The 21,387-nt window shown below is 43.4% G+C and overlaps 2 protein-coding genes across 2 annotated transcripts in view; both read left to right on the forward strand.

Moving 5' to 3' along the window:
• IBSP (integrin binding sialoprotein) overlaps positions 1 to 21,387 on the forward strand; it is a 347,644-nt gene that overhangs the window by 275,337 nt on the left and 50,920 nt on the right. The gene's annotated exons all lie outside the window — the stretch shown is intronic.
• Positions 1 to 21,387, forward strand: part of LOC134405025 (dentin sialophosphoprotein-like) — a 49,237-nt gene that overhangs the window by 21,955 nt on the left and 5,895 nt on the right. Inside the window, exon 6 of the mRNA XM_063136084.1 lies at positions 13,042 to 13,183. Coding sequence (XP_062992154.1) covers positions 13,042 to 13,183 — 142 coding nt within the window. The remainder of the gene's footprint in view (positions 1 to 13,041; positions 13,184 to 21,387) is intronic.

Consider the following 21,387-nt stretch of genomic DNA (forward strand, 5'->3'; position numbering starts at 1 on the left):
TGCAATCTTGATTATGGCTCCAATCGCAATCAAGGTCATCTTCGGAGCTGGAACGGGGGACTTGAAGCAGATAAGATAGGTCTTCCACCAGGTCCCCCGGGATGCTGAATGGAGGCCCTGAGGGGCAGGGAACAGGAACAAGGGAGCCAAGAAGCCCTGCATAGTGGGTTGTTTGCCTGATCATCTGCCAGGTGCGCTAACCATGCCCTGTGGGTTGTTCGCAAAACAACCCACTGTTTGTGGCTAGTCCCCCATTATGGGCTTGCGTGTCATGTGAACATACCCTATAATTATCTCTGGAGAGGAAGGCAGGTGAAGACACACATCTGTGCCTTCTATCATGGAATATGTCCAATGGAGCCAGAAAGGCACGTGGGCAAGGATTGCATACAGCTGCTGGGAAGTGCCCAGGTAGCTCCTTCCTTCTCCAGCACTTCCTTTAGGGGGCAGGAGCTCCCTGGGTCAGATGAAATTAAGTGGAAGGTTGCATTTGCTGCCAGGGCCTGTGATTCCCCACCCCTTCTCAAGTTGGTGAGACACGCTCCAGTGTTTGTGTAGCAGAAAAGCAGCCAGACAGATTGTTGTAGCAATGTTTCCTTGAGAAGTTATGACTTCCCAAGTCAAAGAAGCTTTCAAGGAGAAACCTTAAAGGCCACCATTGTTTTTCACCTGTCTTGGGGATCACGGAAGGTGAAATGCATCTGGATGCTGTGGGCTGGAGTATTTATACCTCCAGGCATCCTTCCTTGATGACTGAGGTTAAGTTGGTTTGCCTGTGCCCTGACAAATTAAATAGATCCAAAAAAGCCAGAAGAAGAGCCCCATTATAACTTCTTGAAAGGATACCTTTCAACCCGTTTTAAAGGCACTTATTCTGGACTACCGACCCCCTAAATAAAGACATTTCCATTGGGGGTGTTTCAAAGCCCCTCTGAGAATTCCAGCATGGTTTGGCAACTTCCAGAGCTGCCTCAGATATTTAGCTGGATTTTTTAGCATTTGTGTAAATAGGGAAATGGTTAATATGGAACTCAGTCATAAAGCATGGGCACAATCCTCCGGGAGCCTTTTCTGTATCCCAGTTCAGCGCACGGGAGTTTGAATGAGCATTTTAATGAGGCTTGAGCCCGGAATATTCCTTGTGGTTTGTTCAGGGTGCCACCTCACCTTTGCCATCAAGACATTCAGTGTGAGGCATTCTTGAGAGAACAACAATGAAGAGTATGGTGGCACCTTAACGACAAACAGCTTCATCATGGCATATACATTCATGGACTAGGGCCCACTCCATCAGACATGTAAGGTGCAATCTTCAGATGTCAGGTATTTGTTTGTACATGTGTACAAAGATGGAGCCTCATGTGGCGCAGAGTCGTAAGGGCAGATACTGCAGCCGAAACTCTCCCCACGGCCTGAGTTCGATCCCAGCAGAAGCTGGTTCTCAGGCAGCCGGCTCAGGTCGACTCAGCCTTCCATCCTTCCGAGGTCGGTAAAATGAGTACGCAGCTAGCTGGGGGAAAGGTAACTGCGACTGGGGAAGGCAATGGCAAACCACCCCTCTACAAAGTCTGCCAAGAAAACTTCAGCGAAAGCAGGGATCCCTCTAGGAGTCAGCAATGACTCAAGTGCTTTGCACGAGAGGTTCCTTTCCTTTCCTTCCTTACAAAGATGGTGCCTCAGAGGAGAAAAGAAAGAGGGTGGAGAGGCCTCAGAATAGCTCATATTCTGGCCTTTCAGGACTTCTCCACTCCCCACCCACCAGAACACCCTCTTTTCCCTTCTCTGAGGTAATTTTTCTGACCTCAGAGGCTAGCTGGTGCTGGCTGTGAGGGGGTGGGGATGGAGTGTCCAGCTTCCGATTTGCCTTCCGTGGTCAGAGTGCTGCCTCTGACCACAGAATGGGAAATCCTCACTATCCTATGCCCATGCAGACAAGGTCTAGGGGGCCGTAGGATTATTTATTTATTTATTTATTTATTACATTTTTATACCGCCCAATAGCCGAAGCTCTCTGGGCGGTTCACAAAAATTAAAATCATGAAGAGCATAAAAAACAACCAACAATCTAAAAACACAAATACAAAATACAATATAAAAATCTTTCCTGTTGGCCTGCTATGTGATTCTTATACCTGGGAATGCTAGAGATTGAACCTGGGAGCTTTTGCATTCAACCCATGTGCTCTATCACTGACCTGTGACCTGTCTCCAATTTAATCCCTATAATAGGAGAGAAATCCATGAACCTGATCAAGACCTCAATGGATAAAATTAAGTTTGCATATAAGTTCTCATTCACTGCTTTCATGACAGAACACTGCTGTGAAGTTTTCTTTATTCAAGAATAGTTTAACAGCAGCAAGTCCTGATTGGAAGGTTCTCCTCTTGGTTTCTTTATGTTGCCATGTTAGTGTTAGATTTGTGTCCATTCAATCCTTTGCACTGACATTAACCTGTTTGTAGAAGGGCACTGATGGCAATTGACAGAAATCCCAATTATGACCTTCTGTGGGTTAATAAAAGAACCAACCCTGCTCTTTTCTACAAGAAAGCACAAACCACTGAGATAAGGAGTCCATTTCTTATGAGTAAAATCCAGAAGGAAAATTATCTGTTAATAGATGGGCACAACACCCTTTACCTTACTAGTTGCCAATTACAGTACAATGTATACTTTACCTTCATGGCAAATTGCATGTTCTTCCTCAATTTAGATGCCTTTGACATCAGCTGTAGACAAAGCAAATGATAGCTCTTTTGTTGAGCTGGGCCTGGGCTAGGAAGATGAGGGACAGTAAAGTTGCTTAGATCTATTGTACAAAATGTTGGTCAGGCAAATCAAGCTGTAAGGTGCTTGCCTAAACTTTGCCTTAACAATACATAACCATTTGTTTCATAAGCCTACAACATGCATTTCTAAATCAAGCATTGAAGTTTTACATTTGAACGTTCAAAAAACTCGTGTTGAATTTCTACAAAAAAACAATTTCTGTTCTAATTCAAGCTCAGTTCCGCAAAAAACCTCTTTGTTTTCATATCACAGTATTAAAATTAGGGATGTGCTCCGCTCCGATTAGGAGCGTAGAAGCAGTAGCGGATTGGCCTGCTCCGCCTTACCCAGAGGCGGAGTAGGAGCGGACCGTGGACCCCCTAGAAGCAAGGCGAAGAGAAGCGACCATTTTTCGGAGCTCCGAGTTCAGGCGGAGCGCTCCGGTCGCCATCTTGAAAACATTTCGCCATAGGATTGCATTGCGGCAAATAATCGCGCATAACTACGTTGTTTTTGAAGCTATCGCTCTGGAAATTCTTGTGCTCAGAGAGTCGTGGATGGGGGTCATTTTGAGACCACTCTCACCTCTCTGCGTTGTCCGTGTCGCGTGCTATATTTTTGTGAAAATCGGGTCAACCGCGCGGCTCAAACTGCGTTTCGGCTTTTCGCCCATAGGATTGCATTGAGGGAAAGAATCGGGGATAACTGGGGGGGGTTTTAAGCTATCGTTCTGAAAATTCTTGTGCACAGAGAGTCGTGGATGGGGGTCATTTTGAGACTACTCTCAACTTTCTGCGTGCTGTGGTTCACGTGCAATGTTTTTGTGAAAATCGGGTCAACCGCGCGGCTCAAACTGCGTTTTCGGCTTTTCGCCCATAGGATTGCATTGAGGGAAAGAATCGGGGATAACTGGGGGGGGGGGTTAAGCTATCGTTCTGAAAATTCTTGTGCACAGAGAGTCGTGGATGGGGGTCATTTTGAGACCACTCTCAACTTTCTGCATCGTACGGGTCGCGGGCTAGACGTTTTTAAAAAATCGGCGGGGGAAAATACCTTTTTCAAAGGGCTGAGGGGCAGAGTCAGCTCCCGGTCATGATGATCCCAAAGTTGGAGGAGGGCATAGGCAAAACAGGTAACTTGGGATTCTGGGAAACTTCTCTTTCTTCATCTGAACGGGCTTTTCCCCTTGTTTTTTAACACAGTAGCCCCACCAAATGCACAAACACAACCTGAAATCATATACTAAGCCAAGAATAAGAGATAGAAACACAGCACTGCTCCCCACCCTAACCTTGGGGAACAACTGAATCGATGTGGTGCAAGGGGATGAGCTCCCCTAGGGCATCTCATCGTGGACGTGCCCCCACTCTCTCCTGCACTGGAAGGCCATTAGAGCCTTCCAAAGAGAGTAAAACGGTGGAGCAATGCCTCTCATGAGTTGAAGTGAATGGTCACTTTTCAGTGGTGGAGCAATGCCTGTTCTGAGTCGAAGTGAGCGTTTTACTTCTTCTCGGAGCTGTGGCTGTCAGTGTCTTGAACTGGCAGCTACTTCCCCCTCCCCCGGGCACGTCCCCCTATTGCTGGTAAAAGACAGATATAGCCTTTTAAAAAAAGTTCTTCTTGTTGTTTATTGAGCAACACTGCTGCTTTTAATTCCACCCCTCCTTTGTTTATTGATTGATTTATTCCATTTTATATGCATTACTGGCTTATCCTTGGCTCACTTCCTTATGCCCCCAGAAATGCCAGCTGCATGCCTGCCTGCCTTCCCTCCCTCCTCCCCTGCCCACCTCGCAGGGATGTTGTGTGTGGGGTGCCCGATTTTCAAAAATTCGCCAAAAATCAGGGGATGATGGGATTGCTTTGAAACTTGGCATGCGTGTGTATATCCCCATGAGGTGTCATGGTGCCAAACATGAGGTTTCTAACTTGAACAGAAAAAAAGTTGTATAATTTTTTAGCTTTCAATGCAAGCCTATGGGGGGGGGGAAACGGAGCTCCGGATCCGGATCCGGAGCTCCGGGCGGAGCGGAGCGGAAGTGGGCGGAGCGGGGGCGGGGCGGAGCGGCCCGATCCGGAAAATGGCGGATCTGCAAGTGAAGCGGAGCGGGGGGTCTGTGCACACCCCTAATTAAAATGTTCTTAAAACTTTGACTATTTGTCGTAGAAAGTGTGCCAAGATCTCACTGATGTGTCCAACTTCTTAAGCGCTTTCTGAGTTCTAAATAGGTTCCTACTTCTTTCTTAACCACAGTGCTGTGGTCAGTTTTATTTTTATTTTATTTTTTAAAATTTTCAAGCTACTCATGGCTGCTTCTCTTCCTTCCATTTTTGCCATTCCTGTATTTTTAGGACACCAGACCCTGCCATGATAATATTAATCTTTCAAGCTTTCAAACTACTTCTATGCACACAAATGTGTTCCCATTGCTTAGAGCGCCCTCCCCTCAAAGCACACCACCATAGGAAAAGAAAAAAAGAAAGAAAAGGATTTCAAAGTGTTCTTTACACAAGATCACTCTGTCATTTTGCCTTTTAGCGAGAACTATATTTTTGGAATCCCACAGGAATGCAGTCTTTTTTCTTTTTTAAAAAACCAGACTCCCTCCCCCCAACAAGCTCTCTCATTGCTGCTACACCTTGTGCGTATATGGGCTCCATTTGTTTAAAACAGTGGTAGCTATGCATGCCAGAAGTCCTATCCAAAGTTTAAAACCATGTTTCTCTAATGTCCACCAGTACTTATGCAAGCCCTGCCTTATCCCTTGGAAGAGGTGTGTTTTCTTCTCTAGCCCAGGGGTTTTGCACATTTCATTTCATTTCATTTCATTTATTCCCATACTAAACAATAGGCAAAGCTCTCTGGGTAGTTTACAAAACTAAAATCCTTAAAAATGCAGTATTATACATAATATATAAAACCAGTCTAGCTACAAACTTGTAAACAGAGCACACACATATTCAAACAATATCCCATGACCTGATTAAAATCATATGATATACTGCCTGGAAATAGAAGAAAGTCTTAACCTGGTGCTGAAAAGTTAACAATGTTGGTGCCAGGTGGGCCTCACTGGGGAGTTCGTTCCATAATTGGGGGCCACCACTGAAAATGCCCTCTCCCTTGTTGCCAACTTCTGAGGCTCCTTCAGAGGAGGCACCTGGAGGAGGACTTTAGATGATGGGTATACTGTATGGGTGGGGCCATGCCAGGAGAGGTGCTCCATCACAGCGAGCTTCACTCTTTGCTGTAGCCAGAATTAGAGTGGCCATTTCCATATTGCCAAACAAGTGAACAAAAGTGGGTAAAGGCATGCATAATATCTGCCTATGGTAATGTATATTTATAGGTGCAAATTTAGAAGGAATTACTCATGGGGAACACTGTGATCAAGTGGCCTGTGTGCCTGTTGTTCACTTTACTGTCCAGGTGCTAACTGTTGATAGGCAAATCAAGGCCCCTACTCTATCTTCTTATGGTCCTTGAATTTCCAATCAGATGTGAACTGGACATGGGCAGTCCTTCAAATAGAGGGAACCTTCAAACAGAGGACTGTCCCTTGATAGCTCTTCAAATGGAGGACAGGATGTAAAGCAGGCCACATGGCCACCCTCCCAGGCCATTCTAGGAACATAGAAATCTGCCTTATATGGGGCCTGTTCAGAAGACACCTTAAACCTGCTGGTTAAGGCTTTGGATTAAGCCTTAACCAGCAGGGTCTAAGGTGTCTTGTGTGATGCATTTTGCTAAACACCGCTCACTCACTAACCACAGTCATACTATCTGTAGCAGGGTTAGCGGCTCTAACCATGGCTTAAAGTGTTGTGTGCAACAGCCCAGCTTGTGGTTAGTGTTAACCCCAGAGAACCACACTTTCTCTAACCACAGAGCCTGAAGTGTCGCCTGAACAGGCCCACTGAGTAAAACCAGTGGTCCATCTAGTCCAGTATCATTGACACTGACTGGCAGAGGCTGTCCCGAGTTCCAGGCAGTAGTTTTTTCCAATATTACCTGGGGATGCTGGGGATTGAACCTGGGACCTCCTGCATCCAAAGCATGTGCTCTACCACTGAGCCACAACTACCCTGTGTCCCCTTCTGTCCTCTGCAACACATGATAGCCAGTCCACATGGTGGCTGTCCTTGCTAACAGAAAGGCAAGCAAAAGGAGCATAAAATTAGACAAAAACAGAAGGAGATTTTGTCTTTATGACCAACCTAACTTCCCTTCCCCCTGCTCTGCAGGTCAATTTAATAAGAAAGGACACAGCTTGACTTTGAAGCAGCAAGCTGTAGTCACTCTCCAAGTTAAGACTACTTCCTGAGTTCCGATGTGTCAAGACTAGGGATGGGCAAATGAAGGGTGTTTGGAATCTCTAGGATTTTCCAAACATTGTCTCGCTGCTCATCTGATGCCTCACCCCGTTCACGTTTGCATTTGCTGCCCACTTTGCGTAAATGGGAGATTTGCACAGGTTTTCTCCATAGACTAAAGCAGGCGTGATTTAGTCTACTGAGAAAAATTGGGCAAATTAGGAAATTTGCACAAATCAATGTTGGAATCAGGAGTGAGACAAAAGTGAGCCCATGTTTGACAATTTGTGAACATTTTCAGTGGACATGTGCTCGCACTCATATTCAGGAATAGGGCGTGCTCGCATGTTTCGTGAGCAAAAATGAAATTCTCCTACATCCCTAAATTTGGGATTATTGTAGGTTAAAGAGGAACTCGCTTCTCTACAACAAAATCCAGAACTGGAGCACAAATTAAGGACTCAACCTCACCATTTCCCTGATTTCTCTCTGTGTCCCAGGGAACCTGGAGGAGAGACAGGATCTTATCTCTTGATTCCTGCTTAAGGTGGCCACTTATGAAGCACCATGATTCTATGATTCTATGCCACCAGTGGAGGCTGGTGGCTTTGATTTCAGTGAGGCTGTGATTTCATTCTGCGTTTCATTAAGAACCAGCCAGAACTCTAAAGGAACAATACAAGGTGCTGAACCCAAACCTTGGATGGCTCTTTTAGAGTTTTGGCTGATTCTGACTAAAACCCACAATGGAATCACAGCCCCTCCGAAATTGGTGCCACCAGCCACCACTGTTCGAGACTAAGCAAAGGGGCCCACTCTGGATTGAGATCCTAGAGTGGGGGATATGAGGCATTTAACCCTTCCCCTCTGCTGTAGTCCTGATCTGGATAAGCTCCCTGTGCTTAGAATTTAGAGTGTTAAATAGTGATCCATCTATTTTAAGGGACCATTATTTGGCACTATAACTTGCAGGCACAGAGACCCAATTCAGATTAGGATCACAATGGGGGAAAGTGTTAAAGCTCCCCTACTTCTGCATTTACACTCGAGTAAAACAGAAGAAAATATGCAGCTGCTTGCTATGTCTTTAAAGTAATGTTTGTTTTGGCTCTTGGCGTTCCTCTCATAAGTCTTCCACTTATATATGTTAACTATATACAAACAGAGACACAAACCCTTCACTATCCACAAGTCTTATGCAATATCTAAGTGGCCCAGTTGCTAAACATCACCGAGTTCTTAATCAAAAGGCTCTTCAGTGGTCATCAACAATTTCGGAGGTTTGCTCGTCTATTTGGTTATGCAATGTTATTTCCTTCCAAGCAACACACACGGCCATCATTAAACTGAAGAATTTGTGTCCACACTGTTTGACATGCAAAATGACTGCCCTGTCATATTTGCTTGTGGATCTATTTTAGTTCAAAGTATGCGTTTAGACGTTAAATTTCAGCACTGGTTCTTTAAAGAATTTACCTGGCACATGGTACCTGGTACTTTAGGAGGCTTGGCTGGATATATTTACAAACCAAACACAGCAGGATTTTGTATATGTTTGTTCACTACATATTTAGGATGGAATTAAGTATTTTATTTATTTATTATTACATTTGTATCCTGCATTTTCTCCACCAAAGAACCCAAGGCGATGTACATAATCCTCCTCTCCCCCTATTTATTTATTTATTACATTTTTATACCGCCCAATAGCCGAAGCTCTCTGGGAGGTTCACAAAAATTAAAACCATAATAAAACAACCAACAGGTTAAAAGCACAAATACAAAATACAATATAAAAAGCACAACCAGGATAAAACCATGCAGCAAAATTGATATCAGATTAAAATACAAATTTAAAACAGTAAGATTTAAATTTAAGTTCAAATTAAGTGTTAAAATACTGAGAGAATAAAAAGGTCTTCAGCTGGCAATGAAAGGAGTACAGTGTAGGCACCAGGCGGACCTCTCTGGGGAGCTCATTCCACAACCGGGGTGCCACAGCGGAGAAAGCCCTCCTCCTAGAAAGCATTTCTACATTTTATCCTCACAGCAACAACCCTGTGAGGTAGGCTGGGCTGAGAGTCTGCGACTGGCCCAAAGTCACCCAGTGAACTTCCATGGCTGAGTTGGGTCTAGAACCCGGATCTCCTGATCCCCAGTCCAAAACTCTAGCTACTACACCACACCGGCACTCACAAAAAGTAAAGCACTTCCACTCAGCCATGGAAGCTCACTGGGTGACTTTGGGCCAATCACAGACTCTCAGCCCAGCCTACCTCACGGGGTTGTTGTTGTGAGGATAAAATGGAGAGGAGGAGGGAAAAAATGTTCCTTGGAGGAAAAAAAGGAGGGATATAAATTCAATAATAAATATAAATAAATAAATAAATAAGAAAGAGAGAAAAAAATAGGCAGCTTCTAGAGGCAATCATACATGAACAATAGCATGTAATTCTGGCCATATTGCTCCTATAGCTATAGATGTATACAAAATGCTGCTGTGTTTGAATTGAAAATAGAGAGAGATTCATCTATTGGGCAGTATAACTATGAAATAAATAAATAAAAATATAAAATACCTCAGGGGAGGAATAATCACATAAAACAGTATTTCCCATTGCAATGAATTTAAACAGGCATTAAAATATACTTATCAGTTTGTCCCAAAGCTATTCAGGCATTTTAATTCTTGCTGTACTGATTTTTTTGTATAATTCCTTATCATAAATTAATATTTATTTTCCAAAAGACAAAGCCAAACAGTTCCAACCCCAACCCCTCAAAAGCATAAGCATATTCAGCACAATCTAAAATACAAGGGGCCTCATGCCAGGTAAATTATTTAAATAAAAGCCACAGTTCAGTGGTAGACCACCTACTTTGCATGCCAAAGGTCGTCGCTTTGATCTCAGACCTCTCCAGGGAGGACTGCAAACAACCCCTGACTGAAACTCTGGACAGCAGCTGCCAAACAGTGAAGATAACACTGAGCTCAATGGACCAGTGGGCTGACTCAGGATAAGGCTGCTTCCTGTGTCCCTAACCAGTGCTGAATTTTTCATTGGAAGGCAACTTTTCATTGGCCTGAATGGGAGTTTCTCTTCCATTGCAAAAACAACAACAATCAGAGCCTCCCCCTGAACTAGTTAAGAGCCATGCTGGGAGGGAATTAATTAAATCCTTCCTCCTCCTTCACCCCGGTCCTAATCCAGATTGGGCACCTGGGTCTGCTATTTACTTTTTAAGAACCACCCACATAATTGCTAATCATATGAATGTGTCATGACTAGCTTGGCCCTTAGTTCTGTCATGATGGTCAAGTAATCCAGAGTAGGCACTCTTGATTTGTAATTTTAAAACACCTCAGTGGACTGCAGGTAAATGGATCAGGTATTAGGTGATACGGAAGACTTCTTTTGTATGAGAAGTTTGGATGGTTGAATCTGTCAAGTTCAGTTTCTCGTTTTTTCTCATCTTAAATTTGGTTTGTCCCAAATTATGAGATTTCAGAAAAACATGTTAAAATGTGTATGAATTTTTGATGCAATTTTGCCTGACCTACACATTTTTACAGGGAATGTTTCTAATACAATGAATCTTTGAACATTATTTTCACTAAAGCACATAATTTTGTGTGCATTTTCTCCTAATATACACAATGTTGTAAGCAATATATATGAGAACACTGCAAAATTCAGTAACGTGTGAATTTCAAAGGATAACTGAGGCCGTAGCTAGACCTAAGGTTTATCCCAGGATCATCCCAGGTTCGTCCCTGCTGGAGTGCTGGATGCCCTGTGTGGCACTTAGATGAACAGGTTTGACCACAGGTCAATCCTGGGATAAACCTTAGGTCTAGCTACAGCCTGAGTTTCAGTTTGCATATTTATTCAAAATTGCAACATCGGGTAAATTCACATTAAAATGCAAACCACCCGAATTCCACCACCCTCTCCCTTTCTTAGTGAGACCCACTGCCAGGCACAGTTGACAATATTGGGCTGGTTGAAGAAATAGGTTGACCTAATAAAAAGTTGGCCTATGTTCCTATACTCTGCCTACCCTTGATTTAAGGAAGTAGAAGGCTTTGTGCAGCTGTGGGTGGTAAGAACATAAGAAGAGCCATGCTGGATCAGACTAAGGATCTATCTAGCCCAGGATTCTATTCACACAGTGGCCAAGTTGTTACCTCTGAGAAACCAACAAGTAGGGCATGCATGCAATAGCACCCTCCCGCTTGTGTTCCCCAGCAACTGTAATACATAGGTGTACTGCCTCTGATACTGGAGGTAGCATCTAGCTATCAGGACTAGTAATCACTGATTGCCTTCTCTTCCATGAATTTGTCTAATATCTTTTAAAGCCATCTAAATTGGTGACCTTCACTACAACTTGTGATAGTGAATTCCATAGTTTAACTATGCTTTGTGTGAAGTTCTTCCTTTTATCAGTCCTGAATCTCCCACCAATCTCCTGCCATTCAATGCTTCCTTTATCTGTCCTGAATCTCCCACAAGTCAGGGTCTAGGGGGATGTCTACACCAGGGGGGTGGAGGGGGAGGTTCTGCTGATTGTGAGATCCCCCCCCCCTCAGTCTACATGTCCCTGGAGGAAGAGGATGTCGCACCTGCCATTTATTTATTTGTTTTTATCAAAAATGAGAGAGGAACGCTCCAGTGATAAAGGTAATTTTTTAAAAAAACCTCCCATTCCTCCACCACATCCCCGATGGGCACAGAGCTCTGAGGAGCTCCATGCCCCGTGCCCATTCCCAGCTCCTCACAGTTACTTGTGAGGAGCCAGGATGAAACTGGGATGGCGGCCCACACCTCCCGCAGTCTCAGGATCATCCAGGGACCACGGGGAAAAACGGGAGAAAAGTGTAGGGCAATATCCCGGGGAAATGCAGGGATCTTCCCTCCCTGCTCCCGGGATCCCCTGTGCATCATATGGATGCACAGGGACGATCCTGGGACGATCCCCAAGGCATCGCCCAGTCTAGACATGCCCCTAGTTCTATGAGACAGGGACAAAAAAAATCTCCCTATCCATTTGCTCCACACCATGCATAATTTTGTATCACTCCTGCCTCGCCTTCTATAATTGTAACAGAGGCTGGGAAATGGTTGTGTGTTTGCAGAAGTGCCTCCTTTAAACAAGCACTGTGTCTGTTGACTGATTGGTGGCAGGTTTCCCTTCTTATTTGAAGCCCTGGTTTCCGTCAGAATACAGATCTATAATTTCACTATAGTCTGAAAGCTTTCACTGCTCCGTTTTTCAATAGTGTAATGACTACTTTCACTCAAGAGAGTGCCCTATATATATATATATATATATATATATATATATATATAGTCACATACCTGCAAAATCTACACTTCAATATGTAATAACTACTTTTAATAAGTTTTGTGTCATCTCAAAAACAAAAATATTTTTAGCAGAGCCAGGAAGAATTTTACAAGAAAAAAGGATGTTATATTTGTGTCTTTTATACTTGGCTGCTATGATTTTAAAAAGTCTTGATGCTAACAATAATAAGCAGGTGTTATTGATCAGGAGAGATTCATGTAACCTTTGCTTATGCTCTTATATGGGGTGGCTAATATACCTATGTCATATTAGCATACAAGCATGTTACTTTATTTAATTTGTACTCCACCTTTTCGGGGAGGGAAACTTATTTACAAAGTGGATTACAACAATACATAAATTTAAAGATTAAGTTTAGGTCACATACAGACTCCTGCTCAGTCAGTTATGTTATACCCATTCATATTAGTTACTACAAATTGGCAACAGAAGATTTTAACCAAAGCTTAGTCCAGATAGGATGTTGATGTTGGTGGAAAAGTTCCAGGGGTGGAGATGATGACTTTTGAGCCTGGACCTCCTGTCTGATAAGCTCATGGAAAGATTCCTTCTAGACTCCTGGAGAGTCTTGGAGAATTTCCTCCCCTGCTTCCTTTCTTCTTCTTCTTCTTCTTCTTCTTCTTCTTCTTCTTCTTCTTCTTCTTCTTCTTCTTCTTCTTCTTCTTCTTCTTCTTCTTCTTCTTCTTCTCCTTCTTCTCCTCCTTCTCCTCCTCCTCCTCCCTCCAAGTCCAATTTGCAGTACAAACCAGGGAGACTAGGCCTGATCCTTGCACAGTCCAACATCCATGCAAGGGAAGCAAACCTCAGTGCATCTGCAAACAAAAGGAAGAACATGCCCGACACAATAAAATGTAAATGAAAAGCTTGGTGGTCTGCTCACATGACACCAATACTGCATTGCCTGCTTGCCAGTACATTCCCAAACCCAATTTAAAGTGCTGATTAAAGCTTTAAATGTTTTCAACTCAAGCTGTATGAAGGCCCACCTTCTCCTGTACCAACCTGCCATTCCCAGTGCCCCCCTCATTTCCTGCTTGCCCCCCAAACCTGGTGAGTACTATGGGACTTTCCTGAAGCCTCCGCTTGCCAAACATCCTCCAGGAGAGCTGCTCTGGCCTGCTGTTAGAGGCTGTCCAGGAGGATGGGCAGCACGCCAGCATGAGCAGAGGTTTCAGATAAGTCCTGCAGATGTGTGGGGAACAGCAGCTAGCCTTCAGGCTGAACTGGCCCACAACGCTTTGGCTACTTTGGGCCAATGAAGCCCAATCTGTTCTCAAACCAGATTTGGGCTGAGGTGGGCCAAATTGGCCCACTTCAACTTGGATTCAGGGTTTTGGACTGAGGCAAAACACACCCCTATTAAAGAGCTTTTCATGACTGTAAAAATCAGTGGTCTTTGCAGGGAGGGGAAAATTGGTTGCCTGATTAAATGGAAGGCTTGTGACAATAGGCAGGCAGGAAGATGTGATTAGGAGCATCACAAAAATAGTTATTAAGAGTAGCGGATCCAGGGTGTCACCAAAATTTTACCTTTCATTTCATAACACACCTCCTGAATATCTCAAAAGGAAAATGTAAGTGAATGAATGTAGTAATCATAGAATCTGGGACTTGCCTGGCATTCATAATATATATTATCTTGCAAGAACAAAGTCATAAAATATACTTATCTAGTATTCTGCATGAGTGCAGAATAAGGAGAATTTTTGTTGAGTGCAAAGGCACATAATCACTTCAAGGACAAAAGGGGGGATTAGTGGGTTTTCATTTAAGACCCTGTGAAGTCAGAGTTAAGTTGCTAGGCTCGGATTGGTTGCCTAGAGGCTAAAACACTGTTTAAATTCTTACAGGGTACCATTTTGGGTCCATACCTCAGGGCACCGAAGCACTGAAAGCATCCCTAATGATTTTAATACTGTTCGTTGCTGAGCTGCAAAAAAGGTAAGAGGCTGCATTTTAAAACTGGAGGGTTGTCATATATAATTGCTTTAATACAAAAGCGGGCAAATAATGTGTTTAGAGTATTTTCTACCTCTACTGAAGTAGTAGTTGCACTGATGCTCAGCCCGGTAGCAAAACTTGGGATTCAAAAAGCAAGCAAAGGGAAACTAAGAGAAATTGTTTGTACTGGTTACTGCGGTGCTACTTTGTGGGCTTGTAACATCATTACATTTCACAAGTCTGTGTTCCATTTTTATGGAACAGGTAGAAATTCTAACAGCTTTCGCTTTTCCCAGCAGGGAGATGCTGTGATGAGGCATGTTGTGCCTTGAATTTCTGGCTGCTGTGCAACTGATAAAGGCACAGGAGCTTTTTCAAATGAAAAAGGTGGCATGCCCAGGTCATTACAACTTGGCATGGGATTGTCACACTAGCAGTAGCGGCTTCTGTGCTCTTGCCCAGGGAAAGAGAACATCTCTGTGGAAGAAGACATAATACTTTCAATTCCTGACATCCACAATTTTAAAAGATTTTCAAGCAAGGGAGATGTTTGTTACGTAAAAGATTCAGGGCCCAAACCCCTAGGATACAAATCTGCATAAAATTTGCATATCTTGATTTCTATCTGTATAGGCAAATCATTGCCATTTTTTGTTTGCTTGCTTGTTTTTTTAATTTTACAGGAGGTAAAGCCAGCTAATGAATTTCTCGCCTTAAATACAATAAATTTGTCATTAATTTGCCCCCTGCCTCCAGATCATTCCGAACCGATAGATTTCCCCCTAATTGCCATGCAGGGAGAGAATCCAGTGAGTGGGTGGGTGTGGGTGTGTTGTGGCATGTGGTGAGGGGGGAATTAACCCTTCTTTCCTCAGCTGCAATCCTGCATGAAAATTGCCCCCTGAATGTCAATTAAATGAAGGGGGGAATTTCCCATTGGCCCCAATGTAGGGTGACCATATGGAAGGGAGGACAGGGCTCCTGTATCTTTTTAACAGTTACATAGAATGCAGCACCTGGTGGAATTCCCTCTTCATCACAGTAGTTAAAGCTGCAGGAGTATAGCTGGAGTGACCAGATACAAAAGAGGACAGGGCTCTTGCAGCTTCAACTGTTGTGATGAAGAGGGAATTTCATCAGGTGCTCCATGCATAAAATGACACCTGCTGAAATTCATTTTTCTATGTAACTGCTAAAGATACAGGAGCCCTGTCCTCCTTTTCATATGGTCACCCTACACCAATGGACACTCAGAGCTCTGGGGAATAGATCCAGGGCCCTAGGAAATACATTTGGTCTGGAGCCAGGGCCCTATAGGTCCAGACCTAGCAACACCCCATGATTCCAGGTACCAGGGCAAGGAAAGGACCATGCTCTGTCTGGGAATCTTAGGATGCTGATGCCACAAGTCAGAACAGACATTTCTTGGCTAAATGGACCATATAATATTAGTGTGCCTTTGCATTTATTACTGGAATCACAGCAGGCATGAGGGGAGAATTTAAACCTTTTCTCACCTGTTGTGAGCCTGAAGAAAATCCCTCCTCTGAAGTTGGTGTATGATTCATAGAATCATAGAATAGTAGAGTTGGAAGGGGCCTATAAGGCCTTTGAGTCCAACTCCCTGATGAATGCAGGAATCCACATTAGAGCATCCCTGACAGATGGCTGTCCAGCTGCATCTTGAATGCCTCTAGGGTGGAGAGCCCACAACCACCCCATGTAATTGGTTCCATTGCTGCTTTGGTAGGGGGAATTCCTCTCCACCCACTTGGTGCCAATGGGAGATTTCCTTTCAATACAAATACTAGCATCAAAAGAGGGATTTTTTTTTCAGGACCGGATTGGGGAGGAAAGAGTTGAATCCCCCCTCCATGCCTGCTGTGAATCCCAATAATTATCCGCACTCCCAGCTGATGTTATTTGCAAAGATAACATCTCAGGTCAAACTTGTCCCTTTACTATAAGGCACTTTCATATTGAGCTTTGGGTTGTTTGTTTGTTGAGTGGGTGAGTTACCTCAGCAACTTCACAGATTTAGTGGCAGGGAACTTACCACATTACCTTTTAACTGTCTGGTTTTGAGGTTGTTCTTTCAGCAACTGAGCAAAGAGCATGAACATTAGAATTCATTAAAATTAAACCCTAATTTTCCACAGAAGAAACAACACACCCACGCCCTAAACAGGTTGCTTGACAGCAATTTTAAGCAGCAGAAAAGGTAGTCATAATAATGTTCAACGGTAGCTACCTGAATACCCTCCAACATTTCTCTGATGAAAATAGGGACATGTTTGTAATGTGGGATGAAAGGCAATGAAAGTGCCCATAACATCCTAATGAGAGCTGGACTGGGGAGAAGGAGGAGGATTTTCTACCCTGGAACAGGGCTATGTGTTGGAAGGAGTTGAAGGGTCCCTACTGAAAACAGTGACAGTGAGGTGGTTTGCTAGGCATAACCACTGGTGGCCACTGCATAGGAAATTGTGGGTGGGGGAGAAGAGAATCCCGTCTATATTTTTTACACAACAGGAGGCAAAGGCAGAGGGTGTTACAGCCAGCACTGTGCAAGCACATGGTTGTTGACTTGATAGTCACCCTGATTCCGACCACTGATGTCAGCAGGGCTGACTATGTTCAACAGTTGTAGCATGTACTATGCTCCACTTATCTTTGCTTGCCCATAGGGATGTTGGTGAAATCTGAGATGGACTAAAATGAGTTCAGAATACTAAGAATCTGACCTGTGGAATCTGCTGTGTACTGATTCCTCAGGCTATGCGGAGTCTGCAGACTTTTGGATCTTTTTTTTAAAAAAAATGTTCCTGAAATTTACGCAAATTTATTCTCAGGAAAAGTGCGCAAGTTTCTGCTGAGACACAAGCCATTCTAGAAAATAGGGAAGCTGAATGAAATGGCCTTGAGCCTAGGGATAGGCAAATCTGTCCATTTCGGTTTTGCTCCATTTCTCATTGGCTTACGTTTATTTCAGCCCATTGCCACATCAGTTTGCAAATTCGGCTAAAAAAGAAGCCCCCACAAATTCAGCTAAAAAAAGACCCTCACATTTCTTACACGCATTCCTATGCATTTCTCCTAATATATGTATTTTTGTATGCACTTTCCATAATGTGTGCACTTTTCACAAGTGATTTTCCCTAATATAATGTGTTTCTGGGGATACTTCCCCCTAATCTATTTATTTATTTATTTATTTATTACATTTTTATACCGCCCAATAGCTGAAGCTCTCTGGGCGGTTCACAAAATCTGTACATATATTGTGTATATTTCCTTAATACACATTTTTGTGTGCATTATTTAAGTTGTGAATTGAATCACAAAATTCTGAAAAGTGTGGATTTCATCATGCAAGTGCATTCTGGGTTTGTGTATAGGTGTGGGAGGTACAAATTGGGTACCGCCACCAAATGAAGTGAGGCAGATAGCTTCAAAGGAGAGGGCCTTTTCCGTTGTGGCACCCTGGCTGTGGAATGAGCTTCCCAGAACTACTCACCTGGTGCCTCTGCTGTTGTCTTTTCAGCTCCAGGTGAAGCCCTTCTTATTTTAGAATTTCAGTTTCTCTTGTTTTTAAGTCTGTTGCTGTATTTTTAAATCTTTGCACTCCTGCTGGTTTTTACTTTGGTTTTATACTGTAGTTTAAAACTTTTAAAAGTTTTATACTATATTTTATGCTTTATTTTATGTTTTTAATTGTGGTGAAACCCTGAGAGAGCTTCAGCTATTGGGCAGAATAGAAATGTAATAAATAAATACGTATAAAGCATAAGTTTGTATAAAAATTCAAACTGAACTAAGTTCTCTTCCATCCCTATTTGAACCTACTTCCTATCAATTTCATTTGATAGCCACAAATTTAAGTATTATATGGGGGAAATGTACCTCTCTCCACTCTTTTGGGGAAATTTTAGAAGCCTCTGATATGACATCCCTTCCTTTTTTTTTTCTAAACTAAAAAATCCAAAATGTTTTCCTTATAAGAAAGGTGCCCCAATCACCTGTTCATCATTGTTCCCTGAACTATCCCTTATATTTACCTCAATGCTTACCAAAGACATTTGGTTCTGACAGAACCTACTCGATTCTCTTGGGAATTGCCTGTGAATCACCCACCCATCTGTAGAAACCTTAAAAGCCAAAGTGGCTTGAAAAGAATTTTTCAATAGATACCTTGGTTTTAACCAAGCACAATAATTAACTCCTAAGTGCTTTAAAAAGAGAATTTTGGTTTCTCCCTCCTTTTTGCCATGTGGGATAGTGGGCTTTCCCATCTGTCTATAGGTTTCTCCTTTTCAGCCACAAAAGGAGAGGGTTTTCTCCACCTAAATTGGGATGTCATGACTGGAGGAAAACCCATTATTATGAATTCTCTGCCTCCCCTGTGGTTTCACAATGCCCTGGAATCCAGTGTGAGCTGCGAAATATACAGCAAAAGTTCCCCTTGCTTGGTGCAGAATCACTTGGCCAGTCATTGAAGCCATGATTAACAAACTGATGTGGCTTCTTTGGTCTTGGGTGGCACATAATGCCCTAGGCCTGGTGTCGATAATTGAGGCCTACATGTGTACATTTAGTGCTAGTCTGTTGAGGAACAAACAAAAAACCCAGCCAGATGTAGCGCTTACAGTAATCACAGCCAGATGTCTTCAGGGTAAGTTTTATCTTTGGTGAATTGGCAGAGAACATTAATCTGTCTAAAAAGTTACTAGATGCATTCATCATGGTGTCACTCCATGAACACAAGAAAGGAGGCCCAGATCTTAGACTTTGCAAAGAAAAGGCATTATTGCCAAGGCGGTAGGGGCTCTGTATATATTTAAGTCCAATTTCTTCTCAATAAGCTTATTGAGACTGGCAGGTGAAAGACAAAGAGGATTTTGATGGAATTGTGTGCAAATGCTGTACTACTTGCCAAATTAAAGTTCTCACCCTAATACCAGTCAAATGTTCCAGAGAGAGGAAACAACCAATTAGAAGCCCTCACACAGAGCTGAGTTCCAGCCATGCTGGAGCGTTGTCCTTTATGTGAATTATGTGGTACAAGCAAGGATCCATGTAATTGCGAGGGCCTTGTTTTATGTATAGCACACTTCTGTATTTCCAAGAATTATGTCTTCTTTTGGAGCAGCTGATATATTTTCAGACTATCCCAAAATAGTACTGTCACCTTACAACAGGACCCAGGGCCGATTTTGAAGAAAGCTAATGGTTTTCCCTCAGCCATGTTACCCTATTTCACAGCAGACTCAATTTCATCTAGGGAGACAGCAAACATAAGGGGGTGATAAAAGGTGATCAAGAGATAATGTTTAGTTTAAAACTGGTGGGGAGATTCCGAGGGCAAGGGGGCCCCTTCTTCAATGACTGTTCAGCAGAAGCAGCATAGTGCTCTCTTTTCTTTTCTCCTCTTGACAGCTGCCAGGAACCAATATTTTCTTCCCCTGGAATGCCATAGATATACCATTATTTGGGGGCATTCTGGGGAGGAAAATGGCAATTACCAAGTAAGCCTGTCAGTGCCACCAGAGCTGGGAGCTCTAAGATACAAAGAAGGAAGGGGATGATTGTACTGCCCACTTTGTGCAGAATTTCACCCTCCCAAATCACCAAAATGCTTCGCAAATTCACCACTTGTAATATTGGGGAACCATTTTTCTTGGGGGAGAAGCCATGTTCATACAGCCTTAGTGTCATGTTTCTGAAAACCTCCTGCCTTCTTGGGAGACAATATTGAGGCCTGTTAAGTAATCCACAAAGCTTTATTCAAGCAATAAACATCTTTTCCCACCTGAAGGGAGTCTAATCTCTAGGAACTTTCCCCTAGGCAAAACTATGCAAACTAAGCGAGACAATTGTCCTTTCAAGAAGAATGGAAAGCCCTTTCCCAAGATGTGTTAACTTCAGAGAGACTTGGGCCGTAGCTAGACCTAAGGTTTATCCCTGGATCATCCAGGGGTCAAACCTGTTCATCTAGGTGACACACAGGGGATCCAGTGCTCAGTCAGGGGCGAACCCTGGATGATCCCAGGATAAACCTTAGGTCTAGCTGTGGCCTTGTTCTCAGGCAGCTTCTGACGCACTGTGAGCCGGGACACAGTGCGTCAGTGCGTTCCTTTCGCTCTGCCCGTTTTAGTCTGTGGTGTACTCTAGGATCGACTAACCTGTCCATGCTCTCTCCTTCGGAAGAATGTGGGCTTCCCACTGACTGTGCATTATTTGCTCTTGACAAGATAAGCTCTTGTGAAGGTTCACTTCCAGCTGGTGAAGAGCCCGTGAGAGCTTTCTCCCCCACTGGTACAGGCTGACCTGTGTCTGGTACCGACTTCTCTACTTCAGAGTCTGATTCTGCTTGATCACCTGAAACACCTTCTTCCAACCCAGATGGAGAAGGGCTAGACATGACACCTAGTAATGACACACAGTCATGTTCTTTATTACAGCAACATAGGCTGCAAGGCAGTGCATGGCTCCCTCTGAGTAAACATGTGTATGATCAGGCCATAAGTATTCATTCCATTAAACAGTGTTAAGTTTTAAAGTTATGGTGAGTTTATTAACATGCCCAGTTTTTAGGACAGGGCTGGAGACCCTATCGTAATGAACACGGCTTTGGCCTTCCAGATATCATTGGACTTCAACTCCAATCAGACCCAGCCAGCATGGCCACGGGTCAGGGATTATGGGAGCTGTAGCCCACCCACATCTGGAAGTTTGAAAGTATAGCAAGCAGAAAAGAGCAAGGTGTGATGATGTGTGCAGATTCAAACAGCAATCCTTAGGTACACAAATGCCCCCATTTTCATGTAAAATGATGGAGAGTGTGCAGAACTGGGCCCTTGGCTGCTGTGAATTACATAACCAACTCAGGGGCACCATTTGAATGAATTCTATGGCCTACAGCAGGAGGGGTTGAACCTCTTTCAGCCAATGGCTGAATTTAATTTTTGAGAAGGTCTTGCAGAAGGCAG

This window comes from Elgaria multicarinata, chromosome 10 (genome assembly GCF_023053635.1).
Source record: "Elgaria multicarinata webbii isolate HBS135686 ecotype San Diego chromosome 10, rElgMul1.1.pri, whole genome shotgun sequence".
Lineage (NCBI taxonomy): Eukaryota > Metazoa > Chordata > Lepidosauria > Squamata > Anguidae > Elgaria > Elgaria multicarinata.